This window comes from Eretmochelys imbricata, chromosome 1 (genome assembly GCF_965152235.1).
Source record: "Eretmochelys imbricata isolate rEreImb1 chromosome 1, rEreImb1.hap1, whole genome shotgun sequence".
In the NCBI taxonomy this organism is placed as follows: Eukaryota; Metazoa; Chordata; order Testudines; family Cheloniidae; genus Eretmochelys; species Eretmochelys imbricata.
This window is the reverse complement of record NC_135572.1, coordinates 45,461,466-45,476,470: the sequence shown is the minus strand read 5'-3', so window position 1 is coordinate 45,476,470 and position 15,005 is coordinate 45,461,466. Positions and strand designations below refer to the sequence as shown.

General features: G+C 44.9%; 1 protein-coding gene across 3 annotated transcripts in view; it reads right to left on the bottom strand.

Moving 5' to 3' along the window:
* The window catches only part of CDK8 (cyclin dependent kinase 8), a 198,210-nt gene extending 183,953 nt beyond the window's left edge, over positions 1 to 14,257 (bottom strand). For all 3 annotated transcript variants that reach the window (XM_077809605.1, XM_077809614.1, XM_077809624.1), the window contains exon 1: positions 13,922 to 14,257. In XM_077809605.1, coding sequence (XP_077665731.1) covers positions 13,922 to 14,049 — 128 coding nt within the window. In that variant the 5' untranslated portion in view covers positions 14,050 to 14,257. The remainder of the gene's footprint in view (positions 1 to 13,921) is intronic.
* Positions 14,258 to 15,005: the final 748 nt, after the last annotated feature.

Sequence of the window (15,005 nt, the reverse complement as noted above, 5' to 3'; positions counted from 1 at the left end):
ACACTGACAGAGCACAGACGAATGCGTGGAGGCAAATAATGTCAGAGTGCAGGAAAGCACAAAATGACCGGGAGGAGAGGTGGCGGGCTGAGGAGAGGGCTGAAGCTCAAATGTGGCAGCAGCGTGATGAGAGGAGGCAGGATTCAATGCTGAGGCTGCTGGAGGATCAAACCAGTATGCTCCAGTGTATGGTTGAGCTGCAGCAAAGGCAGCTGGAGCACAGACTGCCACTACAGCCCCTGTGTAACCAACCGCCCTCCTCCCCAAGTTCCATAGCCTCCACACCCAGACGCCCAAGAACGCGGTGGGGGGCCACCGGCCAACCAGCCACTCTGCCACAGAGGATTGCCCAAAAAACAGAAGGCTGGCATTCAATAAATTTTAAAGTTGTAAACTTTTAAAGTGCTGTGTGGCATTTTCCTTCCCTCCTCCACCACCCCTCCTGGGCTACCTTGGCACTTATCCCCCTATTTGTGTGATGAATGAATAAAGAATGCATGAATGTGAAGCAACAATGACTTTATTGCCTCTGCAAGCAATGATTAAAGGGAGGAGGGGAAGGTGGTTAGCTTACAGGGAAGTAGAGTGAACCAAGGGCCGGGGGGTTTCATCAAGGAGAAACAAACAGAACTTTCACACCGTAGCCTGGCCAGTCATGAAACTGGTTTTCAAAGCTTCTCTGATGCGTACCGCGCCCTCCTGTGCTCTTCTAACCGCCCTGGTGTCTGGCTGCGCGTAACCAGCAGCCAGGCGATTTGCCTCAACCTCCCACCCCGCCATAAACATCTCCCCCTTACTCTCACAGATATTGTGGAGCACACAGCAAGCAGTAATAACAGTGGGAATATTGGTTTCGCTGAGGTCTAAGCGAGTCAGTAAACTGCGCCAGCGCGCCTTTAAACGTCCAAATGCACATTCTACCACCCTTCTGCACTTGCTCAGCCTGTAGTTGAACAGCTCCTGACTACTGTCCAGGCTGCCTGTGTACGGCTTCATGAGTCATGGCATTAAGGGGTAGGCTGGGTCCCCAAGGATACATATAGGCATTTCAATGTCCCCAACAGTTATTTTCTGGTCTGGGAATAAAGTCCCTTCCTGCAGCTTTTGAAACAGACCAGAGTTCCTGAAGACGCGAGCATCATGTACCTTTCCCGGCCATCCCACGTTGATGTTGGTGAAACGTCCCTTGTGATCCACCAGAGCTTGCAGCACTACTGAAAAATACCCCTTGCGGTTTATGGACTCGCCGGCTTGGTGCTCCGGTGCCAAGATAGGGATATGGGTTCCGTCTATCGCCCCACCACAGTTAGGGAATCCCATTGCAGCAAAGCCATCCACTAGGACCTGCACATTTCCCAGGGTCACTACCCTTGATATCAGCAGATCTTTGATTGCGTGGGCTACTTGCATCACAGCAGCCCCAACAGTAGATTTGCCCACTCCTAATTGATTCCCAACTGACCGGTAGCTGTCTGGCGTTGCAAGCTTCCACAGGGCTATCACCACTCGCTTCTCAACTGTGAGGGCTGCTCTCATCTTGGTATTCATGTGCTTCAGGGCAGGGGAAAGCAAGTCACAAAGTTCCATGAAAGTGCCCTTACGCATGCGAAAGTTTCGCAGCCACTGGGAATCATCCCAGACCTGCAACACTATGCGGTCCCACCAGTCTGTGCTTGTTTCCCGAGCCCAGAATCGGCGTTCTACCGCATGAACCTGCCCCATTAGCACCATTGGCAGGGCCCATGCTTTCAGAGAAATCTGTGTCCATGTCCTGATCGCTCACGTGACCGCGCTGACGTCGCCTCCTCGCCCGGTATCGCTCTGCCAGGTTCTGGTGCTGCATATACTGCTGGATAATGCATGTGGTGTTTAATGTGCTCCTAATTGCCAAAGTGAGCTGAGCGGCCTCCATGCTTGCCTTGGTATGGCATCTGCACAGAAAAAAGGCGCGGAACGATTGTCTGCCATTGCTCTGACGGAGGGAGGGGCGACTGACAACATGGCTTACAGGGTTGGCTTTAGGGAGCTAAAATCAACGAAGGGGGCGGCTTTACATCAAGGAGTATTTCAGGCAGGACTTCACGGAGGGTTCCAATAAGAAATGGTGCACCTAAGTTATTGTTCTTATTGGAACAAGGAGGTTAGTCTGGCCTCTGATTGATACATGGCTAGATTTACCTCGCTGCACCTTCTCTGTGAGTGACTGCAGTGTGACCTAGAGGAATGAGTCCCCTAGACAGGGGAGGGGGAGAAGCAAATGAGTACAAAACAAATCTGGTCTATTTCTTGTTTTGATCTACTCCATCTATCTTTTACGTCTTTGGCTGGCAGCAGACGGTGCAGAAGGACTGCATGCCATCCACATCTCATGGCTGCTCAGCAGAAGATGGTGCAATACGACTGCTAGCCATCCTCATCTCTTGCCTGTCCGGCAGAAGATGGTACAGTACGACTGCTAGCAATCCGTATCGTCTGCCTGCTCACCGTAAGACGGTTCAATAGGACTGACTGCACGACTAAAGAGAATGACCTGGTCAAGTCACTCCAAATTTAGTCCCTGCACCCATGTCTGCCCAGGCGCTCCTGGCCGACGTGGCCAGGAGCACCTCGGACATGACGATAACGGCTACCAGTCATATTGCACCATCTGCTGCCAGAAGGCAATGGGTTGCTGTTACTGTGTAGCAATGCAGTACCGCGTCTGCCAGCACCCAGGAGACATACGGTGATGTTTACCTGAGCTGGCTCCATGCTTGCCGTGGTATGGTGTCTGCACAGGTAACTCAGGAAAAAAGGCGCGAAACGATTGTCTGCCCTTGCTTTCACGGAGGGAGGGAGGGAACGGGGCCTGACGATATGTACCCAGAACCACCCGCGACAATGTTTTAGCCCCATCAGGCATTGGGATCTCAACCCAGAATTCCAATGGGCAGCGGAGACTGCGGGAACTGTGGGATAGCTATCCACAGTGCAACACTCCGGAAGTCGACGCTTGCCTCGGTACTGTGGAAGCACTCCGCCGAGTTAATGCACTTAATGCACTTAGAGCATCTTCTGTGGGGACACACACATTCGAATATATAAAACTGATTTCTAAAACACTGACTTCTATAAATTCGACCTAATTCCGTAGTGTCTACATAACCTAAGAAAGAATTGGGAAGAACACAAGAGGAAACCACTTTTTAGTTTCAGTTGCTTTAGTATGGTTATGATAAAGGATCATTGTCAAGTGTATGATTTACAACTCTTAATCTGTGTTACGCTATCCCTAATTCTGACTCCATGAAATACTGATTAAAAAAAAAGTTGTTAAATTTTCTACTGGCATAAGCCAAATTTTAATAGAAAGATGGTCTCATGACACCTGCCTTCTCATTTGCACTAATGCTACTGTGTAAGCTACTACAGCAATTGCTTACATGGAAGGAAGTTTAGTGTACTTTACGCCTCTTAATAAAATTAAGCAGCTAGCAACAAAAGCAGCTAATACCACATGACTAGCCAACTGTGCAGACCACCAGGAAGTGGCGGGAGGGGGGGGGTTTGGCAGGGCTGGCAGATGCTCCCCACCCAGCTCCATGTGTCTCTGCAGCAACTAGGTGGCTGAGGAGCCAGGGGGTTCCTCATGCTGTTCCCACCACATGGACAGGTCACTGGCAGTAAAAAAAAATTCACGGACCCATGACCTATTCATGACTTTTACTAAAAATACCCCTGACTAAAACCGGGGGGGAGGGGAACTCAGGGGGTGCCGCAGGTGCTGGGGAGGGGGAAGCGGGCGCTCGGGGGGCGAGTCGCAGCATGGGGAGACCGCTGCAGGTGCTAGGGAGGGGGGCAGGCTCCTTACCCAGGTCCTGGGAAGTGGCAGCCTCAGCTCCCCAGCTCCATGTGCTGCCTCAGCTGCACCCCAAGCCTCAGTTCTGCAGCTCCCATTGGCTGGGAACTTTGGCCATGTTGTCCTCTGAAAGAATTTTCTTTGAAATAACTGCACCAAAGTTTTGTGCATCCCCTCTGTCAAATAGCTTGTTGAATAACTGATGTCTAGAGACTACAGAATACATGAGAACCTTCTCTATGCTATTATGTTTCTTTCCTAGGAATGATTTCTCCAGTGAGGAGGGACGGTCTTCTGCTTAAGGCATTAGGACTCAGGATACACAAATTCAATTCCCAGCTCTGTCAGAGACTTTGCTTGACCCTGCACATGTCACGACTCTCTGCACTTCAGTTCTCTCTCTGTAAAATGGGTATAATACCCCTAAGTGAAGGATAAAATTCATTAAATGTTTGAAGTGTTCAAGTACTATGACAATCAGATGAAGCCTTATAAAGTATCTGACAGCTATTGAGAACATCAAAGTAAATTTTTAACTATTTAAGACCATTTTGTCCAACTAACGTTAGCACTCTTTTTTCCCCAAAAGGAGGAAACTGCTGCTAAAAAAACATTGCCAGCAATGGTTCATTTTCCTATTGTGCACTTGGCTCACATACAACCTTTCAAGAAAGCTACAAAAAACTGGTGCTAGTCAGACATTGCTAGAGTGCAAGATTATATGACTTAACGTGGTCTGGAAGTTTCTTTGCCTGGGGTTTGTACAAGTGAAGTCTCATCTTCTCCTATGCACAGAACTTAGAAGTTATACTTTGTATTGCTAATGTAATATCACCCACCTGAGTGCTGGCACATTAGCCTAATTCATATTTAGGCTTAGATGGTTTTCAAACGAGTTATTGACTCTCCAATATTTGCACTAGACAAGCTACTTGATACTCATGATCCTGCTTTCCAGTGCTCACCACAGTCTAATTTAGCGCTCTGATTCTGGAGCCAAGAATTTGGATGCTAACTTTGTTTTCCAAAGTACCATAAATATGTACTGCACTTTTGACTATACCAAATAGAAGGATTAGGGATGGCAAGACCTGACCCTGCTAGAGTTGCAGCTAGTCTCTTACCTCATTTTTTAAGACATCTGGTCTTTCCAGAAGATCTTCTCTACCTGGACAATTATCTATCTTTACATTTTATACTGCCACTCACTGCAGTAGCTAAGCAACTTCCACGTAAAATCAATAACAACAGTCAAGGTCCCAATAGATTTCCTGGAGTCTTTATCATTTTACCCTTAAAAGGGAGAAGTATCTGTTTGGGGCAGGGCTGGTTTTTAATTTTTTAGCTGGGGGCGGGAGGGGTGAAGGTTGGTAGGGATTTATTGGGTAGAATGGAGCGTCAGTGTTGAGTGTCATTCTTATTGTAGAAAGTCCTTTTCAAAGAGATTTTGAAATATTTCCTGAAGATTCTCAGACACTGGATTCACCTGAACTGCTGTGGAAGTTTCTTCCGTAGCCACAGTTCCCTCACCTGAGAAAGTTTTATCCCCAGCTCTCAGGAGTTTTGTCCTGGTCTTTATAATTTGCATTATCCTAGAGGAGCACAGCTGTTGCAGAGGTTCATAAATCAAAATTCCATCTTTGATGTAGCTGGGCCTTGATCCATTAGTTGCTCTGACAACTAGAACCAAAGCCTTAAACTAGTAACAAAAGTTGACTGGGAGCCAGTAGAGGAATTTGAGCACAGGCCTCATATGCTCTCAGCAGCATAATCCATGTAGAAGGTGGGCATTTGCATCCTGTATCAGCTGAAGGCTGTGCTTCGTCCTTACATTTAGCTTCAGATACAGTAAATTTCCATAGGTGATGAATACTGAGGCTTGCTCCTCACTGGGAGGAAGGAGCGAGGTTTCCAAGCAACCTGGTTATAGAAAAAGGCTTTTTTTTTTTTAAATAGATATTGATGCTACCTGTTCACTCACACTTAGTGAGGAGTGTCAAACAGGATCTCAAGGCTTCACACCACTTTGACAATTGGGAGCTGTATGCCTTCAGTGGAAGTTGGAGACATCTTAGCTAGTTCGTCAAAGCATTTCCTCTTTCTAATCAGCATCACTTCAGTCTTGCCCAAATTCGGCTTGATTTCTTGTAAGCATTCTGACATTTTAATAGTGGCTGTGGTTGCATCAGTGGAGAATCATCAGCATACTGTTGGCAGCAGAGCTCGTGGAGTCTCACTATCTTTTGCAGTGGTCTCATATAGATATTGAAGAGAAATAGGGATAGTATGGATCCCTACAGGATCTCACAGATGAGAGCCTTCAGAAAGGAGCTATTACACATCACTACTTTGAGTTCTGCTGGAAATAGCCAATTGCATCCACTGTAGTACTGGGCCATCTACTCCTGCTAAATCATATAGGTGGGTTAACAGCATCTCATGGTCCACTGTGCCAAAAGCTGCAGAGAAGTTTAAGCAATACAAGAATGGAGATCCTGCAAGCGTCCATGGTCATAAAGAGATCTTTTTCATGCCAATAGACCTGTCTCTGTGCTGTGCCCTACCCCAAATGTGAGGCATCCAGGATGTCAGTTAATGTCACAACACATGCTGGAGTTTGGTGGTCGCTACCTTCTCTGCTGCTAAGCTGTAGAAGCACTGAACTGCTTAACCACAGTTACAGTTGTGCACTTTGGCCTTGACAAATAAATCTCCACATCATTGTGCCCCACAAAGTTGTTTTATGTACGATCAGGATGATGATTAAAAAAATCTAATGAAACAAAAGCCAACGTTCAATGACTGCATCAGTTACAATATTCCCACCATCAGATCAACAAAACCCTGAATTATTAAATAAAAGTTTAGAGAGCAACCTTTAGCAGATTTTGAAGTATAAAGATCAAGAATACACCAAACCCCTGTTAATGAAACAGAATGCTCATCTATCACTCGACCTAGAATACCAGGCAGCAACAAGGGGATTGCTGACTTCCTTCTAGCAAACTTTGTCCATTATTTCCCACAGGAGAATCTGGTCACTGTGGTCCATGCATCTGTCATTTCCAGACTGGATTACTCAACTTAATGCATCTGAAACAAAGTAGAAATGGGTACTTGAGGCTCTTGTTGAACACATCGTCCCTGTATTCCTCTCTCTATGCTGGCTTCCATTACCAGATGGAGACCTTGATCATGAACTTCAAACCAGGAACAAGCTGCATCAACAGTCTCTCCACCTATACATGAGGCACTCATAAGGGAATGACAGGGTCATGTTTGTGTGTCCCCTGTCCCTTAAGGGCTGAAGGTCGTCTGAGGAGGTCAAAGGGAACAGTCCCAAAGAGTGGGGTGTGATTGCAGCAGCAGAGTTTGGGGTGTTCCAAAAGGACTCAACAGCAACAGGGACTGAAAAAGCTGTGTTTCTTCAATACCCAGTTTTATTAAACTCTAGTTTTTTTAAAAAAAACTCCCTAGTCCAGAAGTAACATTCAAATGTACAGCTGTACTCCTCTAGGATAACACACCAAAAAGGCCAAAATGAACCACATGAGGGACAAAGATTCAAATTCTTGGTAAGGAAGCTAGGCTGTAGGCAAGTTTCTAGAGAAGATCAGACTAATCCAGAGTGAGTACCTTTCGACCCTCCTTGAGAAAACTCTAAACAGAATAAATGGGGTGAGAGAATGTGAGGAAGAAGAAATATGTATATCATGAATACAGCCTCTTACTGGAGAGCAGACAGCTCCATGAAATGTACTAGGATCCTCATTATGCAAAGCTAGTTTAACTGGGAAGTGTTTAGCTATTATGGTAACGGAAATTACAGAAAAACCCAGGACAAATATTCTAATTTTAATTAGAAGCCATGTACATTTTACATATACAGCAGGCAAAGCAAGTGGAATTTGTAAATTCTATACTCTAGTTCACAGGAGTTAAATGCTGCAGGTTTACCTGCTGACTTTGTAACTTCCATGCATTGCTTGCAATTTGTAATTTGCAGAGTCTCAGCTGCTCCAGTTCAGCAATTTCAGATGCTGTATGTGATGCACTTAACTGAAATTTCAACCTCTTCTCTAGCATTTTGTCTAAGAATACTTGTTCATTGTCATTAACAATTATACTTCAAAATAAATCTTCACCTTCCCGGTACAGCTGAAAGACTAAGCTAAACCAATTCAGACTGGAAATAAGGAGCAAATTTGTGTCAGTGAGGGCAAGTAACCTTCTCTACACCATTCGTTTTTATCATGTCCCCTCATTCATCACTTTTCTAAGGTAAACAAATCTCAATCTTTTCACTCTTTTATACAAGAATTTTTTCCATGCCTTCCATCATTTAGTTGGGTGGATCCCCCTCTTAGGCTGGGGGGGGGGGATCCTTTAGCAGTGGACGGGCTTCGCCAATAGGATCATTTAGTTGGGGATTGGTACTGCTTTGAGCAGGGGGTTGGACTAGATAACCTCCTAAGGTCCCTTCCAACCCTGATATTCTATGATTCCTGCTCTTCTCTGCACTCACTCTAGTTCCCCAATATCCTTTTTGAGATGGGATTGCTACTACTGCACACAGTATTACAAATGGAGGCCAAACCATTGATTTATACAAAGAATAAGAAAGCCTTCATATTATTCACCATCTCATTCCTTATGCAATTCCTACAGACCTTCATGAAGAAGTTTTGTATTGGATTTGATTGGGTGACAGGAAACAACTGGTAATATTTTCAAAGTTTGATATACCCAGATGAGATACTCTCTCTTCAACTTTAGTTAACACTCCTAAGATAAACAACACCTAATACACATTGGAAGTTACACCTGCTGAAACGTTATTACAAAACAACAACAAAAATTTTGTTATGCTGCCTCCATTGAGGAAAAGAAAAAAGAAAAAAAAAGTGGCACTGCAAGTCTGAATTAGAACAATGATTAAGAAAATGTTAGCTAGCTTAACTCCACTCACCACATATATATCTCTTCCCCAAAAAGAGAGGAATAAAGAAAACAGTTAATAAAAACACCAGATTTTGCTATATTTCAAGATTGCCCTCAATGGATTTCATTGTTGTTACACTTAAATAGGTAATTACTACATGTCACCTACTGGCTATACTTCATAATTTTCTATTCTTACTCTAATCATAAACAAATTTTCTCTTTGTAAATTAACTATTTAGAAACATTTTCATTAAGTGCTACATAAATATAATTGTGCCTTGCCACACAGAATAGGCTTTCAGAAATTGTCAGGGTCCTGAGAGAGACATACATAAACCTGAGAAAAAGGAGGGGGCGAACTGAGTTTAATTCAAGCAGGCAGAATTCCAGCAGCAGAGTTTATTGCTCTAAATGCAGAATGTATTATTCTTCTGCCTTGTAGGCATATGAGTTCATTTGGGGCAAGTAGCTCATGACCCTCAGAGTCTGAGTGGCTGAACTGTAGGAGCTAAGGGGAGATACAGAGATGAGACTTTCAATGAAACAGTAGAGAGGTCCCACTCTCAATCTGACAGCGTCTGTTGTTAAAGAGGATGAAAGCCTCAAGGAAGGAGAATATCTTGAAACCCTCCATCCAGATGATGTCACGGTATCCTCTCACACTGAGGATACCTCTCCGAGGGAGAGAACCCCAGTTATTAGGAATAGACAGGCACTAGTAATGGGGGATTTGATCATCAGAAATATAGATAGTTGGGTTTGTGATGACCAGGAGAACTGCATGGTGAATTGCCTACCAGGTGCAAAGGTTGTGGACCTCCTGAAACATCTAGACAGATATGCAGTGCTGGGGAGGATTGGTGGTCATGGTAAACATAGGTTACAGTGACATGGAGAAAGACAGAAGAGAAGTCCCAGAGACCAAAGTCAGGCTGTTAGGAAAGGGCTTAAGGTGCAGGAACTCCATGGTAGCATTCTCTGAAATGCTTCCAGTTACACGCACAGGGCCACATACCCTACAGTTCTGCCCGTCTCTAAATGTGTGGAAGAGATGATGGTCTTTGGAGGAGGGATTTAGGTTTATTAGGAACTGGGGACACTTTTGGAAAAGGAGGAGCCTGCATAGCTTCCTAACAAACCAAGAAATCATGGCCTAATAGCTATAATCAATGCTCTACGTACTTCATACCAGATTATACCTAATTTATGCAGTTTAAAATGTTGGTGCCTTGAAGTTTGCTCCCCAATTTAGCAATCAAATGCCCCCATGCCTCCCATTCGAATACGTGTAATTTAAACAGTTACAAATGAACATGCTATTTTGATATTTCTGTTAATGTCTGAGCAGAGAAACAATTAATGTTTACATTTGAATTGCCATCATTGGATTTCATAGTTAACAAAAACATAATTGGGACAGTTCACACCTGCCTTGCAACTGTTTGTAGTTCTTCCAAAATTCAGGGAGACAACTCTGTTTTGGTTTATATTCAGAAGATGCCTTGCAGCCATGAAGGCTGCAAACTTATTTTTTAAATATGAAAATTTAAGTTCTGAGTACAATTTTGCAACAGGCAATGAATTCCACGGCATATTTGTAAAATACCTGGAACTCTGGCTGTACCACCATAGACTGTTATTGGGATGATCTCAAACTAGTCAGGTTCAGGTTGTGTCAGTACTTACGTAAGAAACCTCCATGAAATTAGATGCTGGTGATTCAGTAAATGATAATCTCTTGACTGACTCAGTCCTGAACAAAAGTCCTCACATATTGTGCCAGAGGGCACAGCACAGCTAGAGTAGCTGTCTGTGGGATGTGGCATAAAACCTAACATGACCTCATCAAGTTACTAGAGAGCCCATGACACTTTTCAGAGAGTACAGAAGTTCAGCATTTGGTTAGGACACCAAGATTATTACATTCTGCCTACTTAAAAATATTCCCTTGATCCAGAACCTAGATCCAACTAGATTTTTATTTTATAATTCCTTTCCTATGGTTGTGATATAATGCTGCTTAAACTGGTATATTTTCACCTCAGAGGTGACTGTGAAAGCCATCAGTGAGAATGACTGGTGAAGCAACTGTCATAGCATTTTAGAAGAAAGGTGCCCTAAATATAACAGATCATTTTTGCTACTACTAGACTGATGTCAAAAAATCCAGCCACAGCCTTCAAATGTATGGTAGCATATGTTGGTTTATTAAAATTAGTTCTGTTGAATATATATATATATATAAATAAAAATCAGTTCCCAAAGATTTAGTTTTCTTAGTTTCAGAAAATGCCCAGAATACTGAGATTCTTACAATTGCACATTTATGCCTGTAAAACAATGTTCCTTTTCTTAAGTTAATACAACAAAAAAGTCATGTTTCATATTTAAATTAATCCCTGCCTCTCCCAAATCCCAGCAAAAGAGTTAGATTTTTTTTAAGCACACATTCAAGTAGAACACTGATTACATATTGGTTTGAATATTTATAATTTACCATGTGATAGGCAACTAAAGCAAATCAATGAGCTACTTCAAAGGCTTTTTTTTTTTTTTTTTTTTTTTTTTTTTTTTTTGAGGGAGAAGGGAGGAAAAAGGAAAAAAGGCAGCAATAGAACAAGCTAGAAAAATGTATAAAGCAATACATCAAATACCTTGATATTTTTCTTCTGAGGACTGGGAATTTCAAAGTGTATACAAGTATAAACAGTCATGAATAAAATCCTGTTTTAAAGACCATGTTTGCATAAAATTAGCTAGACTTTTTTTTTTAAAATGCACATTTATTCTGAGTCATATGTCAGGAAAAATGTAATGAGACAAACGATAATGCAGCCAGCAGTAACTCCAGACAGTAATCTCTTAAATGTCACTGACTGATGGATGATTCTGCTGAAAAAACTACTTTTAAAACATGTATCACAAGTAGTATCAAATTTTAAATTTCCTATCACTGCAGAGGTCCAATATGCTTAAAGACTACAAAAAAAACTTCCAAAGTAGACACAGAAGCTAGTTACAATTACCCTTCAACACCTAAGGCTCTGTGCTTGAGGCTACAGACTGGCATTCCTTTTGAAAAAATCAAAGAAAAAAACCACACATCAACTTCAGAAACGTTTGCTAAACAGTACATATCCAAAACAGGGGAACAGCGCTTCGCTAAAACTTTGTTAAATAATTTTCACCTATATTTCCACTACAACTGTCAAGATTTTGCATTGTTTCCAAAACAGATACCGTAATGATTATGCCAAGGTCATTATAAGCATGCTTAAAATTCTCTTTAAAATTTAAATATTAAAGTGTGAAAAGTTTCCCTTACGTAAAAGTTCTCTGTGTAATAATGACATTAGCGTTCATATAAGGATACAAGTATATAAAACCAAGCCTAATAAATTTTCACCCATAACTGGCAAGCAACTGTTTTTATAAGTCAGTTTATTGAATATAAAAACATTGCCACTTTAAATGGTTAAAATGCACCATCATAACATTCATGGAAAAATTACCAGTGACAGACTAATAAAGTTATCCCAAGGGGGTAGAGGGAGGGAAAGAGAAAATCGGAGACGAGAATTAAGATAAAGGGAACAACCCAAACATTGCTAAAATTAAGGGGAACAGTGAGAATACTGAGCTCTGCATTTCCTATATCTCCTGCTCCCCACTTCCTACTGCTGTGCTATTGAAAAAGTGATGCTTTGCTATGGATTAATAAAACTAAATGACAGTTTGCCATATGTATTCTTTCAACAATTTTTACAGATCACTCCATTTTCCTGTACCTCCATCTCCCAAAAACTGTACTATGAATCGGCCATAAAAATAGATCATCTTCAAAAATGCTTTAAAACCCTTCAAGGACTAAGATTTCAATCATAGGAGCAACCAGCAAGAACACTCAAAATGGTGACTAGCAATAATAAATCAGACACAAACCCACCATGAAAATTAAATCCAATCTCACAAAAGAGATGGTGGCAGACAGGCTTTTCTAACATACAGCCATTTACCCAGAAGTAAAAACCTGAAAGTTATATGGATTATTTTTCAACCAAAGAAAATTTTCCACTCAAATGCTGCCAGTACTAATATGAGACACCAGCATTAAGGTTTGGAGAAAGTGTATTTTCATCTGTGACTGTTCCTAACAATGACAGGTGGAGACAAACAGAGTAAAGAACAAGGAGATAGTTACGACTAAAGGAAAGAGATACAGCCACAGAGCGAGGGGAAACAATATTAAGGGTGCAAGGCAGAGATAGGGCACACAAACAGAGGGCCATTGGGATCTGGCAGTCATGGGGGTGGGAGAAAATATGAGGGGGACAGTAAAGCAGCATTGGGTAGAGGCAGTGGAGGAAAGGGTATAGAGGAGCAAGATGTGATGGGGTATGCAAGGGCATAGCTCAGGGAGCTGGACTGGGATCCAATGAACTGGGGGCAGAAAGGCAACGTGGGACTCGGACAGAACACAGACACATTGGGGGGGGGCGGCAGCAATGAAACAGGGCACAGACATAGCCAGGGGGAGGTGATGGGTGGGGGGGAAATGAGGTAGCCAGTACAGGGACAGGGCACAGACACTGGGGACGTGACAGGGGACAATGAGGCAGGAGTGACAGAGGCAGGATACAGACACATAAGAGGACAAGGGGGCCAATGAGGCAGGAAGAACGGGGGCAGGCTGCAGGCACACGGGAAGTGGCTGGGAATAACACAGCAGCAGCAGCAGAGATGGGGCAGAGCGCACATGCAGGGTGGTGGGGATAATACGGCAGCAGAGACGGGGCAGGGCACAGACACAGGGGAGGTGGCAGCGGGGGGATAATCTGGCAGCAGGGACGGGACAGGGCACAGATAATGTGGCGGGGGTCAATGAGGCAGCAGGAACGGGGCAGGACGCAGACGGGGAGGTAATGCGGCAGCACGAACGGGGCAGGGCGGGGGTAACACGTCAGCAGAGACTGGACAGGGCGCAGACACAGGGCAAAAGGCCGGGAGTTAATGAGGCAGCAGGTTCCGGGGAAGGAAGGCAGGCCAGCAAGAGGCGGGCGAGGGGTGGCACGCACGGCCCGGGGATGACACGAACCAGGGGGCCGGGGCAGACCCACGGGGAGCCCCCTCCTCACTCACCCGTCTTTCCGCTTGGCTTTGTAGACGTGCCCGTAGGTGCCTCTCCCCACCTTGCAGCCCTCGTACTCGAACAGGTCCTCCACCCGCTCCCGCTCCCCGGTCAGCTTCACCTTGAAGTCATAGTCCATCTTCAGCGCCCGCCGCCGGGACCCGCCGCCTCCGGCCGCCTCACAGCCCGCCGCGCCGCCGGACACCGCAGGGACCAGGGAGGAGGAGGCCCCGCGCCAGCGATACGGACCATCCAGGGGGAAGCCGGCGGGCGTGAGGGCTGCTCCCTCCCCTCTCTCGCCCCGTCTCCTGCCGCTCCCTCCCCGCCTCAGCCAGGCAACGGCACAACAGCCGGTATTTTCACCCGGAATACGGCAGCCCCGCTTCACCGCACTGTTGAAAAAGCGTCGCAAGCCGCTCTCACAGCGACACCTCCCCAGCAGCAGCGACTAACGCACCACGTGGAATCTAGCCGGCTGAGAGCGCCCACTCCAGCTCCGGGGCCGGCATGCATTGCGCCAGCGGGTGGCGGAGGAGGGGGGTTTGCATGCTGGGAGTTGTAGTACAGACTGGGTTAAAGGCCCCTCTTTGCATGCTGGGCGTTGTAGTCTGGGGTGAGCTAATGTTAGAGCGTTGCAGGCTGGGATTTGTAGTCTGGGGGGTGTATTATACCAGGCGATGTAATTGAAGTGGGGAAGAGCGAGGGCAGAGCAATGTGTAGTGCTGGCGGTTTATTTTGGAGAATGGTCACAGTGGAGTGCTGCCTGCTAGGGCTGTAGTTTGGAAGAGCACTGGTGAGGCCACAGCTGGAGTATTGTGTCCAGTTTTGGGCCCCCCACTACAGAAGGGTAGACAAATTGGAGAGTCCAGCAGAGGGCAACAAAAATTATCAGAGGGCTGGGGCACATGACTTATGAGGAGAGGCTGAGGGAACTAGGCTTGTTAAGTCTGCAGAAGAGTGAGGGGGGATTTGATAGCAGCCTTCAACTATCTGAAGGGGGGTTCCAAAGAGGATGGCTCTAGACTGTTCTCAGTGGTGGCAGATGGCAAAACAAGGAGCAATGGTCTCAAGTTGCAGTGGGGGAGGTCTAGATTG